This window comes from Gallinula chloropus (genome assembly GCF_964237585.1).
Source record: "Gallinula chloropus genome assembly, chromosome: 1".
Classification (NCBI taxonomy): domain Eukaryota; kingdom Metazoa; phylum Chordata; class Aves; order Gruiformes; family Rallidae; genus Gallinula; species Gallinula chloropus.
Genome location: NC_140085.1, coordinates 119,530,228 through 119,551,492, shown reverse-complemented (window position 1 = coordinate 119,551,492; position 21,265 = coordinate 119,530,228). Strand labels below are relative to the sequence as shown.

The following is a 21,265-nucleotide window of genomic DNA, read 5'->3' as shown; positions in this document are numbered from 1 at the left end:
GCCTCACAGAACATTTGTCCTTCGTTAAACACTAAACAAAGAAATCTGACCCAGCCTCGGGGGTAGAACTATAAACTTCTGATCAGTGCTACTGAATACAGATACCATCTTATTAATGAAGGTATTTCTGGAGCAGCTTTTGGAAGAAGAATCATGTGGACACCCACAGACAACAGAAATAAGCAACCAGTGCCTGCAAAAACTGAAACTGTGCAGCTCATCACGGACAAGAAACAGGAGCCATTATCAGGAACACAAATGACACCTCAAGGTCACTTCAGAGTACTTAAATGCCAAATATCTTCAAAGTACTCCTACACACAACCTGAACTTTGTGCGTAGTTTCAACCCTGCTTAGTTTCACAGTAGCCGAGATCCTGAATACCAGAGCCTGGTAACCAGGTACCTCCAGAGGAAGGTAGCATGGAGCCAGCTCCATTGGCACTAGATGCCATCTTGAAATAAATTTTCCAGTCAGTCAAGCATTCCATTAGCAAATTCACACCTAAAGTCTTTGGCAAGGCAGGAACACTGTACTCTCTTGCCCTGGGTCATCACACAGACGAAGTGAATTTGACAGCCATTTTGATACCTGGGAATACGCTTCAACGCACGCTAACTGTTCCGCTTTTAAAACTGAGCAAGGCCAGCACATATGTTTGAGAGTGGATATCGGCCTATGCTGGGCACTATTTCATGAAAGTCAGGTTTCTGTCACAGATCTAAGGCAAATATTACAATTTACAGGAAAGAAATGAGGACATCGATACATTGTGCGTTATTGGAGACATACAGCCTTTATAACACGGTGGCTTTCACTATGATCTCTGGGTTTTCTATGTCCTTTTTGCTTTGGACCATTCTCAGTTCCAGCTGGGCTGAGTTTGGTTTGTTTCCTTCTCCAGCTTGTGCTAAAAAGATGACATCAGAATGTCATTAAAGACAGCAGTATAAAAAGAAGCAAATCACATTGTTCTGTTACTCGGCTATTTTTTCCAGCCTCCTCCCATCCCCAGTTTCCCTTACTACCCCCTGCTAAAGGCTTCCAGGGTGGAAGATCAGGGTCAGCACTGTGATTGCATGTCTCTCCAGGAAAGAAACAGCTCTGCTGTTATTAACAAGTGACACAGACATACTCTGAGATCCCACAGATCCCATCTGGATCTCCTCGGAATTAAATAACGTGGGAACTCCAAGGGGAAACAAGAGCTAAAAAAAAGAATGTAGTCGCTCTTCACATGGCCAACACAGCAAACAGTTAATTATTAGTTGATAAACCCTTCTCAATACTAAACATGTGCACTCAAAGGGAAAGTGAGTGAGCTACACTCAAAGCAGAAGCTCTCTTGCATGGAAGGCCTTGAGGAAATGCAAACTCAGCATTTCCTCAAGCTCTTCCGCCACTGTTTTGGAAAGCAGTCAAGCACAGTCAGCATGACTGTAGTCCCACTGCAAGCTGAACAGTGACATCTTCAGTTGGGTGCTGTCAAAATAGGCTTGGAGAACACAGTAAGGAAGATGTGCTGCCCAAACTACCAATCTCTCTGTAATTCCTCTGGCTGCTTCTGCACTGAGGGCTGCCTTTAGCCAGGAAGCCCAGAAAGCTCGCTGAATGTTTCCACTGACACAAATCCAGGTGGAACAGGAGGCCAAGGTTGAATGAATTACCTTTTGCACTGGTAATGGTCCTCTGCAGAACATGCTGCATGGCTGACACAGTCTTTTCACACGCCACCTGCATTATAGCACAATACAGTCAGGTTTTAGTAACACTTCTGCTGCCCAGATTAACAGCAGTGGGTTTGAAATAGTAATATGAAGAGGCAAACAGGACTGACAAGATGCAAACACAATGGCAACTATGCAGTGTAGAGTTTGGGGAAAGAACCTTTTAGACTCTCTTAATTGCCCCAAAACAGGTGTTGGAAACCACACACCACTATCGAGCTCACTATGTGCTTAAGAAACAGAGAAATAGATCTAAAGAGTGATTTTCAGTGCTTAATACAAAGTGAGAGTGAAAAATGTAATTACGAACATGCACACACTCTCTCTAAAGAGACAGACAGAACGACATCTCACTTGGCAAAGTACAAAATCCATGTAACTGAAATTACTGTCTAGGGCCATACACACTCAAATGTTTTGGCAAAAGGGAAATGCTGCTTTTTTTCCTTCTGAAGTGAGGGAAGAAAAAAGCCAAACCAGAAAAGAGTCTTAAATAACAACATAGATTAAAAGTAATAATAAAAAAGAAACAGTCTAAACTTGCAGAGACTGGTAACCTCCCCCGCACCTTCAGGTTGTTTGGATGCTTGTGTGTCCATGCCAAGAGCATAGCAGCAAACAAGTCTCCTGTCCCGACAAAGACAGCATCCACTTTAGGAGATTCCACTCGAATTCTTTGTGTCATCTTGGTACCATCTGCTTTAGCTACAACACAGATAGCGAGTTAAGTAACAGACCCAGCAATTAATACAATGGCTTTTACTATCATTTGAATTCCTTTGCTGTTTAGAACGTAAAGATGCTACAGCCCTTTGTAAACTTTGTACCTTTTAGGAGGTGCAACCTTTCAAAACTTTGCCAAGCTGGGACAGCATTTACCACTTAGATACTGTACATACTTCACTCAAGAGGGAGCAGGTAGCTCAAGGATTGAGAGCCACCTGCTTTCATTTAGACAGCATCAGCAGCTTGCTCAGGAAACCACATAGTTATCAGACTGCTGAATCCTAGATGGGGCATCCCAAACAATCATCTAATGTATCTCTGAGCTGTATGGAGGCACAAGAGCAGCTCTAGACATCAGCAGAGAATATCTGATCCACGTGCTATATTGGAATAACCATTGGAATGACCAGACTTATTCCAGACCTAGCATTTACCAAATGCTAAGACCCACTGATGGATTAGTGGAATTTGATTTAAATATCAAGGCTTTTACAGTCTCTCAGCAGTCCATAACATGATGCCCACATTTAGATCCCTTAGATGAACAAGAAAACGAGGTCATATACCATCCCATGTAACTGTGCCCTTCTCAGGTAAAAACATCCTGTGATAGTCCAAACACCCACTGAATCTCAGTGATGGTATAAAGTGAGATATAAAGCAGCAGCAGGAGGACATTTTACAGCCTATGAGGGGAGAATCAATCTGCTAACGGGACAGTGAAACCTTTCATAAAAGCATTCAGAATCTTCAAAGTTCCTGGTTTATGCCACTGCTACTTGTAAGGGCCACTAGTCACTCCTAGGGGCTTTAGCAACCCATATCAAACTCCCCTAGGACATCCTCCACCCCTGTGCCCTCTGCCCACTTGCCCAGGAGTGGCATGGTAGCCCAAGCCCAGGTGCAGACATCTTTCCCTCAGCTATGCTGTAGGTGTACCGGTGTGCAGCTCTGCTGTCCTGACTTACTGACTGGATTTTCCAGATTAATCTCAGGCCTGGCTTATCTCACCCTTCTCTGGGTGGACTATCAATGGCACCTCCCTATCATCACCAATCCTGTCCAGCTCACCATATTCAGATACTGTGGGTCTGTGCCCACAGGTGAGGGCAGTACTCTGCCTGTGCTGTGACCACGCTCAGCTCCCAGCTCACCTTCCTGCGTGGAGCAAACCCATTTTACCACTCTGATATTAACATAGGAGAAGTTCATTTGGAGATCTAAGCTCTTTCCATGCACTACAGATGGGTCTGATGAAACCACTTCCTAAAAATGTAACTGAATTCACAGAATAGGTTAAAAGAAAGCACAGTTCATAACTTACTTTTTCTGTGGCTTCCCAGAGCAATTAGGTAGTTGTTTCCTAGAGATGCCTGCAGATCTGAGCTTGTGATCACCACAGTCTCTGGTCCCATGGCATGGAGCATATCCATTACCTTTCCATGTGCAAAAAGGCAGGGATCAGTGACTGTTCAACAGCATGTCGATTACACCTTGCATCATTCATAGTACTGAGGATTTCTGATAAGTGCCTTATTTTGGCATCTTTTGTAAAGAGAAAAAACAGTTTCTATACAAAAGAATTCACCCTAATTAAGGAAATTAATTGGCGTCATGTTTTCAAACATATTACCAAAAGAATATGAGAACAAATATACAGACACATGCACCTGAACTGGCATCTTGACACACTTGCTAAGAAAGCCAGTAACTTCAGGTAATGAAGTCTTCTTTAGGTACTAACTTTAACGTTCACAAACTTAAAGAGTTAAAAAAAAGAATCAGAGGCACCACTGTGTGTGTGTCAATCTTCTTTTCTCATTCTGTTTCAAAACCCAAATTACACCTGTAAATTGCATACCTTTACAGGTATATTTCCACTCTCTGTGTTCCTCACTTCAGCTCATTAACAGTCTACATCTGACATCACAATTGGTTGCTACAGAAGTGATTTTGATTTCACAGAAGAATTATTTCAATAATGAGTTTAGCATAAAACACAGATAAAATATTAATTCTCTCAGAAGAGTTTAACTAAAAATCCTCTCAGGCTGGCTATGACTCATGAGCAGCTAAATGATAAGGATTTATTTCTGCTATTTTTAAATTCTCTATTGCTTTTCTTTCTTGTCTAAGCCTCCAAGTTTCTTCAACTGTCAGGCCTCTTTGCACAGACTTCAGTTGAGTTTTAAAGCAGCAGTAAATCCACCAGCATATGCTGACTCAACCAACCTGTGAAGTGACGTTGAACTCGGTTTCATTTTCTCAGTCACACTTCACCAAGAACCTGATCATCAGTGTTTCTAGTTGCAGGACTTGGCCCCTCCTACATCAACTTTACACTGCATTTAGTTTTATGTTAGAAGACTACAGTGTCATCACCAGTCTTGCTAAAGAAACGAATGGAAGCATGTCACCATGGAAATCAATGCCAGAGTTCCTACCACCTCCAAAGAGGACAAATTCCAGCATGGATTATTAGTCAAAAGGATAGACCTACATATAACATGCAGCTGGGGAGACCGGCAGATTAAAACATAATATCCTGCAAGCAACTATTTTTAAAATGCTTCCATTCCTAAGTATAATTCCATCTCTTTAGAAGAGATTTTTTCAAGCCCCTCACAAGTAACAGCTATGGCATGAATCAGACAGACTATCAGAAAACTAACTTGTGAAATAGTTTAGTACATGTGACTGGCGTTTGCAGCTGAAATGTGCAAAACTAAAACTAACACTAAGGGCTGCTCAGCTAACAAGCATCGTGGTTTCACTGGTGAGAGTGACAACAAAAGAACTAAGTGTAGTCAGCAGGTAGTGGCATGAAGTACAGTTCATCATCCTCATCTAGCACAGTGGGGTAATGTAAAACTGGGGAGATGACAGGGGGTAGAAACTAAGAGAGTTGAAATCTTAGAAGCTGCTTCCTACCATGAAGGTCACCAAACCACGATGTTGCTGGAAGAAAAAAACCAAGCAAAAAACCCCCCACATTTGAGCTGACAAAGCCCAGCTGCTCTCCAGGGTGCCACTGCAGCTGCAGTTGGCTTAGGGATTTTGTGTTCAAGTTCAAACCAAACTGGAAGAAATAACATCAGTGCATTAGGAAAGCCATATTCCTGTTCTGTCCTTCACCACCAAGCCCTGCAGCTTTTTATTTTCTTCAGTTTCTGTAAAAGGGTAAATCCTTACACCTCAATGCAGCATGTTCATGGAACGTCTACCATCTCCGTATGGCCATCACAGATGCCATCAATGCTGTAGATTTGTCTGTCTTCAACCCGGTGAGTACCTGCAGCCCATCACTCCCCACCTGGTTTCTCATCTGTGCAACCTGCCCTTCTGCAACCCAGGTTTCCTCCTCTCTCAGTCAATTTAAGGAAGTAAATTTAAGAGCCCCAGCAAACACACTGCCGTGAGGAGACTGAGGGCACATTCCATCTACCTACGGGTTTGCAAGCAAGCCGTCCGTGGGTGCAGAGATGAGCGGCGGCTGCCCCAGCACGCAGCACTGCCGCTGCACGAGTGCCGTGCCGACAGCAGAGGGAGCGACTCACGCAGGTTTCTGGTGCCCAGGGTCACCCGGGGCTCTCACCCCATGCACAGCGCTGGCAGCCTGTGCTTACTGGCCGGTGTGCTGCTGCTGCTGCTGCCGCCGCTGCCCTCCTCACGCCGCAGGGAAGCAGCTCACAGGGAGCTGCTGCTCCTTACAGCTCTGATGCCTTTTTCTGGGGTTCTTACAGGAAGTTTCTTTCCAAGTCTAATGCTAGAACAGGCAGTGTTTTGCACCAGATTTAATGACTACTGGAGAGAAAGGATAAAAGGATAAAAGCTAAAGGAGGGAAGGTTTAGATTAGATATTAGGGGGAAGTTTTTTACAGAGAGAGTGGTGAGGTGCTGGCACAGGCTGCCCAGAGAGGTGGTGGATTCCCCATCCCTGGAGGTGTTCAAGGCCAGGTTGGATGGGCCCTGGGCAGCCTTGTGTAGATCCAGGCCTGGAGGTTGGTGTCCCTGCCTGTGGCAGGGGGGTTGGAGCTCTATGATCCTTAGGGTCCCTTCCAACCCAGACCATTCTATGATTCTATGATAGAGGCCGAAGTGGCTTCAAGGTTAAAGACATATGGCAAAGTGCAGCACTGCAGGGATACAGAAAGAGATCTTACGCACCCCACCCCTTGCCTACTTACCTCTAAAGCTTCTTCCTCTGTGTGAATCTTCCTGCCCGTGAGCAACCTGACAACAAAACAGAAACCTCAGAAAGATTTCCTTTCAAGGAAGAAGAAAGCTGGGATTGCACCATACAGGCCTGAACAGTTTGTAGCTGCACCAGGCCGCTGTCTTAAGTTATGTGCACAGATACACAGTGCTGCTGGGGCAAACTCACACCGGTCCTAACCTGGCTCCTGCAAAGCTCCCTGTATCGTAAAATTCCCTCAGAAGCATCTTCTCTCCATCCCCCAAGTACCTGCTCGCTCCCCTTCAGGGGGACAGGCTGTGATGCATCACAACAGATCATCTCCTGACCAGAGTCACAGCTGTATAGACAGGATGAGAAGGAGGCATTTAAATTCTTAACTCCCATGAGATGTTGCCACAGTGGTATTTCTGAATCTAATTTTAGAAGTTTGAGTCCAACTGTTTCAGTTTTCATATTCTGACATATAATAAAAATTTTCCTTGGACAGGTAACGATGGGGAAGGGAAGGGGAGGTATTTTTTCAGCCTGCCCTAGATACAGCCCTCTGGAGACAAGAAGTAGTACTCATGAAAATGAGAGACCAGAAAAGCTGAGAGAAATCTTTTCCTCACATAGCTCCCAGATTTTTTTATTGGTTCCAATGTAGAAGAGTTGGTGGTTTGCTGAAAAGCACCACTTGAAAGCAGCAGCTAAAACCCAAAACCCAATGCATACACAGATATGACACTGTATTGAGACAAATAAAAGAATGGGTATCAGTCTCCCATGCTTTTAACCCCAAGTTTATTTGGCCATAAAAGGAAATGAGTACTTACTCCGCTTCAAACTGGTTAGGAGTGATTATATCAGCAACAGGTACAACTTTGTCCCTGTAGACTGGGAGGAGATCCTTGGGCACGTACTATGGGAGAAGAAATGGTATCAAACGTTGTCAGCAGGATCTGAGGGACTGCGGCCCTCCTGCCCTCAACTACCATTCCCACTGTCACTGAGTAACCCGACAGCTCCCACTGTACCCTTATGCAGCAATAACTACAGTGACATTGCATCCCCCAGCTGGTGACAGTACAACTAACAGCCCTTCCTTCACTGGAGGTGACAGGAAGCCCCATTAAGCAGACAGGCCCAAACTGGCAGCCTTAAAAGGAAGCAGTGCCTGGATGAAGAGCTTTTGGGTTCTCTCTCAGCATGATGACACAGAAACACGAGGAAATACAGTGTTAAAACACAGGGAACTAGTTTCTCATGTCCTTACCTCCAAAAGAAATGACTTTGTTGTTGTGGCAACAGTACGGAGGCCCTTTGCTGTGGCAGTGTGTGCCCACAGCAACTGTGCTGCACTGCGGGGCTTAGGAACAAGTAACATCCATGCTGTGTGTTATTTTGACTCCTCCTTCCAATGCAGGTGTGCTGTACATCAATATGTCTGAATGGCAATCAGATTTCTAATTTGTTTGGTACAACTTAATCCATAAAGCAGTTCCAATAAGGACATTAAAAGTACTTTACTTGTGTTGCACCCAATTCTAACAAGCTAGAGAATCAGTTCTTTAAGTAATGAGGGCCAATACTCCCCTTTCTGCCTGTCTGTTCATCTATATCCCATCTTCCTTAACTAAATATGGCCCATCAGCAAAGGGAGACTGGTTGCCTAAGCAGGTGACATACACCAAGATGTAACAAGAGCCCACCAGCCTGTAGGCTCTTCAGACTCAAAGCTGAAAAGCATCAGCTGTTTTGGCTCACACCAGAGCTCAGCTAAGTGTTTGGGTTAGATGGGTACAAAGGGCATCTCATCATCCCAAGTTCTGCTGTACATTGTTTAGTAGTGGCTGATACCCTTTGGCAGAACCCCATTTGCTAAATCAGGCTCAGCACTCCTTCTGTCCATGTTTTATTTTCTCTGCTATGCTGAGAAGCAATACAGGGCAGGGTGCATGTGTACACATGTCCATGTGTCTCCCAATCTGATTGCATCAGCAACAGGTACAGCCCCACCACAGTGCTGATCACTTGGTGCTACCAGACTACCAGTCACACTGATATCAAGCTCACTCACGCAGCCATGGTGAAGTGATGATCTTGCAGGGACTCTTGACTTTAGACAGAAATGCAAGGCTAGGTGGTGTGGTACTGTGTGGTGGGATTTTGATAGGGATGGGGGATTTCAGGGGTGGCTTCTGCAAGGAGGAGCCAGAAGCTCTCTGCAGGCCCCACAGAGCAAACACCAAGGCCAGAGCTGTTGCTGACCAAGACCGAGCCCATCAGCGACGTCACAGCACCTCTGGGAATCACATTTAGGAGAAAAAACCCACAAGCAGCTGCTTTTTGCCACCAGAGAAGGGAGTGAGAAGATGTAAGAGACTATGCAGGCACCAAGGTGAGGGTAGAAGGGGGGTGGGGGCAGGTGCTTTAAGATCTGATTGCACTTCTCATTACCCAACTCTGGTGTCACTGGGTGTGCAGTGCAGCGTCATAAATTAGAGTTTCTTTCCTTTATTCTGTGTTGGGTCTGTTGTGCCCATGATGGTGATTGCAGAATGATCTCTCCCTGTCCTTGCTTCGACTCCTGAGCCTCTCAATATATATTTTCTCCCCTGTCCAGCTGAAAAGGGGAGTGACAGACTGGCTTTGGTGGGTGTCTGGCCTCCAGCCAGGGTCAAACCACCGCACTAAGTCACATCTAAACTGAGGCATCTTCTGTAACATTTTATGACAGGAATGAGTTGGTGGGTTGTACTTTAAATACTCTATTTACCTTATCTTCCACCCAAAAGACATAGGTAGGCCTGTGGTTATGACTTGTTCCAAGAGATAAAGCTCTGCAAGGTGAGTCTACATCTGCTAGATCTCTGCCTTGTTGGAACAAGCCCAGGACAGTAAATATTGCAACAGAACAGAAAAGCAGTGGCAAATTTATTGCTAAGTGCTATTTCATGAGATGTTTTATGAGCAGGTAAACTGTGAAAAGGTACAAGGACAAAGAGGAATTCATAGTGCATGACTAGCTAAGGCAGGATAAAACATAAAACATCATTAATGCTGATGTCTTCCCAGATTGCATTTTTCCTATAATTATTTGCTAGTTGTGATCAAGAAGGAACGTTTCTTTGTCAGTATGTATTCTGGTATTGGCACACAGAACCCTTCTGTCACTGATCACAGCCCAATGCCTAACAGCTGTTGGATCTCACACAAAATAAGTCATCTTCATTTAGGTTCAAGCGGTATGTCAATTCACACGATCACTGACAATGCCAGCCAGGCTACCAGCCAAAACAGAGCTCCTGACAGAAGCTGAGGGAACTCCAGTGAGACAAGGAGGGGGCGCATTTTCCCACAGACAGGGTCTGTATTCCACCTGTTGTCTCAGCAGAGGGTTGGAAATAATCCCAGAGCTACGCAGCCATCGTTCTTCCCAGATACTAAACTCATTCAAATACAGGAAATTGAAGTACAAACTTACTCAGTGCTGGGATGCAAAGCCACACTTAGGTAAAGTAGCTTAGTTTTGGTGTTTAAAAATTAATTGGCCTTATACATCTTTACACAGCAAATACTCACAATGCAGAGAATCCAAACAGATAAGTACTAACCATAGAGCCTTCTCCATTCCATTTGTCACCCATCACTGGATCGCATACTGAAAGAGAATAAGTCTGGCTTTAGAAATGGGGTACAGTTATAGAGACACTGACGGGAAGGAAAAGCTCCTGCAGCACACTCAACCTGAAATCTGCAGGTGATGGCAGCCAGTTCTGAAAGAGCAGGCCACGTGCCTTCAACAATTGGCAGAGGGTTGTAGTCACCCTCTCCTACCTGCTTTCATGTTGTTACATCTAAAGGTGATGAGAATGAGAGGGTCTGACTGCTAGTAGTAAAGGGGCTTTTGTAGTGGAAAAAGCAGAGAGCCCTCCCCTTCACAACCCAAAACTCTGGAATAGTGGGAAAGGCATGTGGGAGAAGCCCTATGAAGGAGATGATTTGAGACAGCTAACATGGCTTCACTAAGGGCAAATCATTCCTGACACATCTGGTGGCCATTTATGATGGAGTAACAGAGATGGTGGACAAGGGAAGGATGATGGGTATCATCTTCCTGGACTTGTGCAAGGCTTTTGATGCTGCCTAGCATGACATCCTTGTCTCTAAATTGGAGAAACATGGATTTGACAGATGGACCACTCAGAGGATAAGGAACTGGCTGGATGGTTGCACTCCAAGAGTTCTAGTCAATGGCTCAATGTCCACGTGGAGGTCTGATGTGTGGTGTTCCTCAGGGGTCAGTACTGGAACCAGCACCATTCAGTATCTTTGTTGGTGACATGGACAGTGGGATCGAGTGCACCCTCAGCAAGTTTCCCAATGACACCAAGCTATGTGGGTAGGTGGACACACTGGAGAGACGGGATGCCATCCAGAGGGACCTTGACAGGCTGGAGAGATGGGCCCATGAGCACCGCATGAAGTTCAACAAGGCCAAGTGCAAGGTCTTGCAAGTGGGTCAGCACAGTCCCAAGCACAACTACAGGCTGGGCAGAGAATGGATTGAGAGCAGCCCTGAGGAGAAGGACTTGGGGGTGCTGATCGATGACAAGCTTGACATGAGCCGGCAGCGAGCGCTAGCAGCTCAGAAGGCCAACCGCGGCTACAGACCAACCGTGTCCTGGGATGTGTCAAGAACAGTGTGACCAGCAGGTCAAGGGAGGGGATTCTGCCCCTCTGCTCTCGTGAGACCCCACCTGGAGTACTGCATCCAGCTCTGGGATCCCCAGTGCAGGAAAGACGTAGAGCTGTTGGAGTGAGTCCAGAGGAAGGCCATGAAGATCATCAGAGGGCTGGAGCACCTCTCCTACAAAGACTGGCTGCGAGACTTGGGCTTGTTCAGCCTGGAGAAGAGAAAGCTCCAGGGTGATCTAATTGTGGTGTACCAATAGTTAAGGGGTCCTACTAGAAAGTGGCAGAGGGACTGTTCATCAGGGACTGCAGTAATAGGACAAGGGGCAATGGCTTCCAGCTGAAAGAGGGAAGGTTTAGATATTAAGAAGAAATTCTTTACTATGAGCATGGTGAGGCGCTGGCACAGGCTGCCCAGAGAGGTTGCAGAAGCCCCATCCCTGGAATTGTTCAAGGCCAGGTTGGATGGGGCTTTGGGCAACCTGGTCTAGCAAGGATGTCCCTGCCCATGGCAGCAGGGTTGGACCTAGACGGGCTTTGAGGTCCCTTCAACCCAAACCAGTCTGTAATTCTGTGATTTTTACTTTAGCGTAAAAAGACACATGCCAAATGTACACACCAAAATGCTGTGTGTACACATAAATAAAATGCATGTATTATAATGAAACAAGTACAAAAGCTCATACTTGGTGTAACAATACCAACACACATTTGGCACAGGTTCTGGATCATCAGCAGTTTTAACAACATATTCCAAGTGCCCTCAGCTTCAACGTTAAGGTGGAAACAGCCTCGTCTTGTACTTCATAAAGAAACGTTATTTGTTGGATTAAAAGATATTTTAGCTAGATAAAAAAGAAATATGAGGCAGTTCCTATGAGCAAAAAGAGGGTAATTTGTTTTTCATTTTTGAAGTCTTTTCCTTCTGTTGTAATCTGTCCATGAAAAGGTGTTTGAAGCCTAGCTTTGTTATCACCATCTGATCACTTAGTTCCTGTCCTATGCAGCTAAATGTTTCCTTCTGCTCACACTGCAGCTTTAGCTTTTACTTACTGGTACAAGGCTCCAGAGAACCTGACAATCCAACAGTTTTAATAAAGGCTAAAAAGCAACAAAACCCCAGCTCACAAAGATTCTCTCTGCTGCATGTTTCTAAAAGCAAACTGTGCTGGGTTAATTTGAAGTCAGGTTTCACACTCTGCAGTACTACACCTTGCACTCCAAACATTTTGCCTGTGCTGGCTACGTTTGAAAGTCCTGACACAGAGAGTCAGGAGGGAAAGAGGAGAATCTTTTCTCACAAGTTGAAACCTGACCCAACATTATAGTTAATGACAACACTTGCTGAAGTCTGTTGATCTGAGTGCTCCTAAGAAATCGTCGCAGAGGGGACCAGAGTTCAAAAAGCCTTGGAATTTAAACTAAAACACGAAGCTTCTACATCACAGTAAGAAACTTCTTCCGGGATGTAGCATGAAATCATGGCAAGGCAACATGAGGGACAGTATTGTGCTTTTGATTGACTTGGGAATCAAGGGGAGGCTTCAGCTATCAGCACTTAGAGCCTGTGCCTCTGAACCACGAACCGCAGCAGCCGGCTGGGGTTTTACAAGCCTTTCTCTCATACAGACAATCAGTCCCTCAGGACACATCCCCCTTCGGTGGCATAATGCAAGAAACAGACTGAAAGGTGTAATATCAAAGAGATAATAAAAAACCCAACTACCTCAACGCTAAAACAAAAGTCCCCTGGAGGCTCATCTGGCCCCAGCCAGACCAGAGCACAAGGTGGTTGCGAAATGCTGGGCAAGGTTTTCACTGTAAGGCGTGAAGTGATGGGTACAGGCAATGCTGAGGTGGAAAGGGCTGTAACACACATCCTTACCATATACTAGGTTAGAATTCTGTTGCTTCAACTCCTGGACAATGTCCACCACCATTGCAAGAAACGATGCATCTCTTGTATACCCTTCAGGGGAAAAAAAAGACACTTTTGAAGTCTGTTTTCATGAGCACTTTTTCCCCCCCTATTTTTTTTTTTAAATTTTGGATAGGAACGCTGCATACCTTGCCTTCTTTGGAACAATGAATTTTTAGAACAAAGGCAGTTTAGTTCAGTCAGGATAATAGGTGGAAGACAAATTCAGACACTGCTTGCAAAAGTACAACTATAACCTTAAAAATCCACTTAAGTATGTTTATACAAAGGGCTCATATAACTTCAAAATGCTTGGACATACATATCAACTTTCAGGCTGGAAGAAAAAAAAATATTCTTTTTTTTTTTTTCAAAACAGCAGTCTGAATTCATGTCATTTATTGTGTAGCAACTAAGAAATATTTGTAATTCCCTGTATTTTTCTTGTACACTGATTTGGAGCAGGCGTTTTCCTATTAGTTGGTGCTGATCCAGTCTAACACGTCAATGCAGAGGAAAATTAAACTTGAATATTTTACTGCAATGGTCAATATACCAATACAATTGCTACTTTTAAGCTTAGCAGTGAAATGAGCTGGAAATAATTTTTATGATATCTCAAGGGCCTGAACACAATGCTAGTATCACAATATTCTTTTTTAATCATTAATTTCTTCATTTTATAGGTGTTTATTTATTGACATTTTTCCTCTGTATTCACTTGCTACAATAATTTTATTTTCATTTACTTTAGTTCAATTAGTATTACTTTTACAAGGTAGCTTCTTCAAATACATTTTTGAGACTTTTTTGGTAACTCAAAACAAAAAAAATCTATCAATTCTTACATGTTGCAGAGAAATGGAAAAAGCTTCCAAGATTTTTGGCCGAAATACCTTGTCTTATCTCTAAGAAATGCTGATAATCAGTCAAAAAAGCCAAGCAAATATTTTATTTAAAATGAACTGTGATGGTAGACTGGTTGGAAAAAAAAAAAACCCACAGAGAGGATAATTAATATTAGACAGAGGTGTTTCCAAAAAAATTACACTGAACTCGTTTCTCACTTACCTTGAGCATTATACTGTAAAAGAAACAAATATATGAAGATCTACAAGTAAGTAACAGTCATAAATGTTAATGAAGTGTTATTTTGTATAAGACTACCATTTCCATTTCAGCCAAGATATTTACAGTCGCCAGACATATAATTACAGTCAAATCTCACCTACTGACAAACTAATTTGTTTTCAGTGCTTGGATAAATCAGGTTGTTGGAGGTACAAAGTACAGTTGCACACTGTAGTGAAAGGCTGTTCCTGTTTGAAAAGAAAAATCTGTCTGTTGGCCCTGAATGAAAAAAACCCTGAATTTTAAGTTCAGTCACAGCACAACTGAGCACTAAACCACTGAGAGTGTTATTAGATCTTAAGAAATTAGTACCATTTCTACCCATGCCTGCTTTTCATCCATACTGAAAACAGCTACACTGACCAAGATTTTTAAACAAACATGAACACACTGATCCCTCTACCCACAACTCCTATTTTGAAAGGCATATTAATAAATATTTTCTTTTTCTTCCATTTTTTTTTTTTGCTGGAGACCTCTGTTTTTCCTAATACCGTTTTTAATCTCTTCCATCCGCTTGCCAGTACAAGACAATGATAAGAAAGGAGTTGGGATCTCTTCCAAGAGTTCAAAGTAAAATAAAAAAAGGAACATTTCAGCCAAAAGTGTGCTCAAACATTCTTACAAGTTTTGCATACTAACATCTCCTGAAAACTCCTACAAAAGACTTATGTTTTTACTGGGAACGTCCTCTGTGTGAGTTCTTTCAAAGAAAGGGTGTTTGCCTATTTCTTAATCAGAAAGCCAATTATGCTGAAATTAATTTCCTAACCTTAGTTCACTCTATTTTCTATTTAGTCTCCTTTACTTTGGAGATAAAAAACAACAGACAATAACCCTTCAAACATGATACACCCTTCAAGCCAGAATAACTGCTTTAGGGTTATAATCCATACACTTAAAGTCTCCAGCTTTCCCTGTATATAAAGCTCTTCCCTACCTGTGAAGCCATGAAATCATTCAAATCTGGCAATATATTTCTATTTACCTTTAAAAAGTGACTGTTCGCTGACATAAAAAAATGATACTGTAATTGAAACCAGATGCATAGCTCTTACTCAGGTGAAACCCCATCAGCAATCTCCATCTGAGAAGCAGGAACTGGAGGAGAAGCAGTTTCTAATAAAAAATGCACATAGAATCTCTCCTTTCCAGAAAGGATTCTACAGAAAGTTCTCTGCCTGCCTTTACAAATGCTTTGCACCTAGTGGCAAGCAAAGGAAACACCACACAGTCATCATGTCCCACAGAATGGTATCCAGGGGACCTACACAGTACCAAGAGCAAACAAAACAAAACAAAACAAAACAAAAAATAAATTAACAAAAAATCAAGAGACAGGACAGAGTCAAAAATCAAAATCCAGCCCCACTTACACTCTGCCCTGCAAACAAAGCGCTACCCCTTAAAGATCAGAAAAACCAAGGACAGACAACTGTGTATCAAAACCATGCTACAGTATCACAGAGTTCCAGTACTGCAACTTCAGGAGAAAGGGTTAAACTCCTGTCTTCATAATGAATTTTAAAATAATACTCTGACATTCCTCAGCCTGTTTTCAGTTGGGACACTCCCAAAACATTAATTAAGCCTGCCCATACAAACCAGCATGGTTTGTAAACTGTACAAGGGGATCAATTTACCCACCCAATTACAAGCTTCAGGGTGAAGAACCCTGGCTATTTCAAACTGAGGGGGATGAGCAGTTCACACTGTAATATACAGATGAAATTGCAGGAGGTGTAAAGGAGGGAAAACATAACTGCTTGATTTGGAATAAGGAGGGATATGGTTTCCATTTCTTTACTTTTGTTTACAGCTCAGGGGGAGACAAAGGAAGAAGCTCTTCTTACCTGTGAGTACATAATCATACTGGTTGACCTTATTCAGCTTAAGTCCTTCATACAGTTCATGAAGTTCATCTGAATTTAACACCTGACCCTTCCAGTGGGCATAACCTGCAAAGTAAAGGCCAGATAATTTTTCAAGAGCTAGATCTTCTACATAGGAGTATACACTTGAAGTGATTGTATCAGATATGAGCACCAGAACACATTTCCAGCCCCTCTTCCATAAAACACTGCTGCTGAATGAGAAGTGCTGTCAGCAGAAGAGTTAATGTGGAGAGGGTGTCAGTATAATCTATTTTTGGGGTTTTATATTATTTTTTTTTTTAAAAAAAAAAGGTTGACAGTTGATAAGTATTAGATGACAAGTTTAAGCAGGTTTGTGAATCTGTCTGGACACAGGCATGTGGCACTGCTGCACCCACTGAGTACAGCATTCACTAGGACCTGCACATAACGAATAGTGACCACAGCAGAACTTCATCGTGGATGCTGCTTAAACATACGATGTCATCTGACAGATTTCCTTCCAAAAATAGCAGAGGATGCTGGAGGAGGCAAATGAGTATCAGAAAGGCACTACAAACAGACAAATAATTCCCATATGCTGTTATCCTTAAATGATCTCTAAGAATTCCAAGCCAATATTCTCAGCTGAAAAGGAGATGGACAGCGAAGTTACCTGGGAGAACCTGAACTGATTTCAGCAAACAATGGATCAGGCTCCCTGGCAGCCAACTTCATGTGATGGGGTGGGGTGTATTCTCCCTCAACAGACTCTATTTGTTTAAAAATATAAATGCATCTTGTCACCAAAACCTGCCCATCTAAATGGAAGCCATCACTCCCATGTATATGAATGGGCCTTCCTCCAGGATATTAGATGAAGCTCCACAATTTCACTCTTCCAACCACCACAAATTCAGTTTGTTAAAAGGCTTATCTTTTTATTAACTGGAACTATAAAAAGTGAAATGTTAAATTAAGTATCTTCTTCCATACGATCCCCGTGTGAAGACAACGGTCTTATTTTCTTTAACTTCTGCTCCTGGGGTTAGACAATTCTGTGATAAAAACTGTTGGCTTTGATTAACACACTGAATTCTGTTTAAATTAGAGTAACCAGCAAAAGGTGCCTAGAGCCTGGGAGAAGCACATTTTTCAGTTTTCCTTCTTATGAATGCGAATACACTCACAGTAGAGTGAGCAGATGGATCATTTCGTTCTCCTCAGCTCACCAAACCAAAGCCCAGCCTCTAAAACACGACTCGCCGCCAGCTGGCTGGGAGACTGACTCACATCAGCCACTACAGTTCTCTCCCTGGCAAATGCTTTTTAAAAAGTCTCTGTGAAGAGATGGATGAAGTGAGGGATCCCCCTGTGTTAGGGCTGTAGTTCCACTGCAGGACACAGAGATACTCAAAACAGCAATGCTAATCACCTAGGCACACGTCTAGTCCCGAGTATACAAGGCTCCAACTAACTCCAGTATTTGGCTTACTTAACACACATGCAGATGTTTGTTCTGTCACATCTGCAGCTTCAGAGAGAAGTATTCTGCCCTTTCCTCTTCCTCACATCTCTAATTCTACCAGCACTGCAAAGCCAAGCCATACAGGGACACATCAGACTCCACCACAGTTGGTGGCTGGAAAGCTGCACAGAGGAGAAGAACCTGGGGGTGTTGGTTGACACCCACCTGAACATGAGCCAGCAGTGTGCCCAGGTGGCCAGGGCATCCTGGCTTGTATGAGGAACAGCGTAGCCAGCAGGACCAGGGAGGTGATCATCCATCTCCCTATCACCCATATTACTTATTAAACCGTGTCCCCAAGTACCTCAGCCAACCTTTCCTAGAAAACCCTGAGACGGTGACTCCACCACCTCCCTGGGCAACCCGTTCCAATGCCCAACCACTCTTTCTGAGAAGTTTCTCCTAATTTCTAACCTGAACCTCCCCTGGGGCAACTTGCAGTCATTCCCTCTTGTCCTATCACTAGTTATCTGTGAGAAGAGGCTGACCCCCAGCTTACCACAACCACCTTTCAGGTAGCTGTAGAGAGCAATAAGGTCTCCCCTGAGCCTCCTCTTCTCCAGACTAAACAGTCCCAGTTCCCTCAGCCGCTCCTCATCAGACATGTGGTACAGACCCTTCCCCAGCCTGGTTGCTCTTCTCTGGACACGCTCCAGGGCCTCAATGTCTGTCTTGTAGTGAGGGGCCCAAACTTGAACACAGGTCTCAAGGTGCAGCCTCACCAGAGCTGAGTACAGGATTTGCTAAGTTACCCACATGGTGCAGGAGGGACATTGTCCAAACTGTGTAGGAATGACTTCCAAGGGTGTCCAGAGAATCTTTTTCACCTCCTGGTGACACATGTAATACAACCTGAAGTCTAATCACACAATAGCTGGAAGGGAAAAAAAAAGGAAAAAGAAAAAGCTTTATGGAAGCTCTGTGGGAAGCCCCAGATATTCAGACAGAAGAGAAAGGGCAATGCCTTCACTGGATCTGCAGAGAAACGGGACTTTACTAGGAGCTGAATCATGTTCAAAAGAAACAAACAAAATCAGAACAGGCAGTCAGATGGAAACCACCCTAACCCCTTTCTCCAGGGTGACTTCACATAACATGATGAACAAAGGGCAATCCCACAACCCTGCATTTATCCTACTCTCTTAGTGGAACACACAACCAAAAAGCAGCTTCTGTAAGGGGATGGAAGAAGTCGTCGGTTACTCATCTCCAAAAAGGGTTTCCCTAACTGAAGGATAGATACTCTGTGGAAGAGGGACTGTTTTGAAAGGGGAAAGGCACAGGGATAAGATCCAGCAAAAATCCAAACAGATACTGTATGGTCAAAAACCCCACTGCAATAGCCCCAAAGCCAAAGTTAGTTAGCAGGGAATGCCAGCAGTGAGCTTAAACACACGAGGTCAAGTTGGCTTTCAGGAAAAACATGAGTGGTTGATAAGGATGATAATAGGGAATCGCTGTCTGCCTTGGCTAGGCATGAGAACTCAGTCAGCAATGAGGATGTTTGAAGCTCCAGAGTTGCCCTGCAAGATCTAAAAGTAAGTCAGCTTCCTAGAAATGTTATCCCTGTGCCTATACCACTAGATACAAATATCTGACAAAGAGCAAGAGAAAACTTCAAAATCCCCTGTTAACTGACCACTTCCCCCCACTCATACCCTGCAGTAGTATTTCCACTGTGGCACTCAGTACAGAAGTTCAGAGTCTCACAGTACCTGCCCATCTGCACACAGTAATGCAAGAGCCACAGCCAAAGAAAACCAAAGAGTGAGTTTCAAGTTTGTACAACTGCACCCCATGTGGAGCCGACAGAGCTGGTTGAGCGTAGCAGCTGGATCAAGTTACTGCTCTCTTGTCTTAATATCCAAGAAAAGATCTTGGCCTGTATCTTCCACAGAGGCAGAACTCTTAGGCTTCCTTGTTTTGGTCACAAAGCCACCAAATAGTCCCCTTCAGCATTGGACTCAGAGAGCAGAGAGAACACTGCAAATCACGGTACAACTCTCCAAAACTGCACTTGACTCAGATTGACTGCATTAATCTCCCAGATCAGTAATAATTTTAAATGCACAGACGAACATAAACATTTAAACATCTTTATAGTCCTTCTGTATATCTGTGTTATGGCCTTTTATTGCAATGAAATGTTGTATTGTTGCTTTTAAGCAGATAAGGGAATGAAAAACAGCTACGATACGGTGACTCTTGTCACTTATCCCTCTAAACGACAAACGTATTCATTAATCTCCAAGGAAATGTCTCGTTTCATCTGTATGAAAAAGAAAAGAAAGAAAAAAAAACCAAAACAAAACCACAGCTAAGAAAAGCAGCTAGTACTGCAACCAGCGTGACTTTACATACGTTCTGGCCTTCCTCCACTGGTACATTTTTTACTCCTTTGGAATGTATTTATAAGACACTTAACTGCTTCCAAAAACAAGGGAAAAAAGAAAAGTCAAAAAATCCCAGGCATACCAGAAGAAAAAAAACAAACTACAAACCAAACAAAAAACCCCAACAAACCCCCCAGTTGCCATGTAAGCACAGCAAGGCACGTAAGACTTCTTTGTTTCCCAACCCAGAACATTCTGTTCCGAGTTCCCCCTGTGGTGCTTCCTGCACAACTGTTCCAAGCAGCTTCAGTAACCAAGTATTTTACTTGGGATAAAGGAAGAGTGACCCAGCATTTAAGGCACATGAGGGGCAGGTAACCCAGCCTCAACTGTGCCACTAAATTCCCACGCAACTCCAGCAGACATCCTGGTGCAAACCCATGACTTAATCTTCAGCTACCAGGAGGCCTTCAACAAAGCCAGAAATACAGTACCAAATTCTGCATAGGACTTTTTACAGCTGGTGGGTGTGGGAGTAAAATAGTACCCGTGTCAGGCACCAGTGGAGATCTTCTCTCTGTCCTGTGCTGCAGAGGTGTGAATGGCTGACTGCATGTGGGCAGAGGGCTGGGAAGACTCTTTCCCAGTGAGGGTGACAGAGCCCTGGAATAGGCTGCCCAGGGAGGTGGTGGAGTCTCCTTCTCTGGAGATACTCAAGACTGGACTGGATGCCTGTTTGTGCAATATGAGCTGGGGAGCTGCTTTGGCAGGGGGGTTGGACCCGATGATCTCTCAAGGTCCCTTCCAACCCCTATGATTCTGTGATCAATGAGATGTAATTATTATTTCTCATCTGTTAGACCTACCAGCCAACCCAACCACCCACTACACACCCACTAAGTGGAAGTCAAAAGTGCTTTGCTTAAAAAGAGGGAAAAAAACCCGCAGCAAAATGGGGTATTTGTTCTGGAGGAGTTTCAAAGGTAGGATTTGGATGGTACAGTAAGCACATTATATGCTTGCCATTAACCTACCAAACAGAGAAAAAATAAAAAGCAAGTCACTTAAGAATTAAAAATGCACCCCAAAAAAAATACAATTTTTTTAAAAATTAGGGTTTGGGTTTTTTTTTTTTGCACATCAGACAATGTGTGTGTATACAGTAAAATAGAA

At 43.6% G+C, this 21,265-nt stretch overlaps 1 protein-coding gene across 1 annotated transcript in view; it reads right to left on the bottom strand.

The window, feature by feature from the left end:
- Positions 1–798: 798 nt before the first annotated feature.
- The window catches only part of PDXK (pyridoxal kinase), a gene marked incomplete at both ends in the record, with an annotated part of 41,410 nt that continues 20,943 nt past the window's right edge, over positions 799–21,265 (bottom strand). The window contains 9 exons of the mRNA XM_084263539.1: positions 799–911; positions 1,669–1,735; positions 2,297–2,433; positions 3,779–3,890; positions 6,642–6,687; positions 7,468–7,553; positions 10,249–10,295; positions 13,215–13,298; positions 16,232–16,336. Of these exons, the coding sequence (XP_084119665.1) occupies positions 799–911; positions 1,669–1,735; positions 2,297–2,433; positions 3,779–3,890; positions 6,642–6,687; positions 7,468–7,553; positions 10,249–10,295; positions 13,215–13,298; positions 16,232–16,336 (797 nt within the window). The remainder of the gene's footprint in view (positions 912–1,668; positions 1,736–2,296; positions 2,434–3,778; positions 3,891–6,641; positions 6,688–7,467; positions 7,554–10,248; positions 10,296–13,214; positions 13,299–16,231; positions 16,337–21,265) is intronic.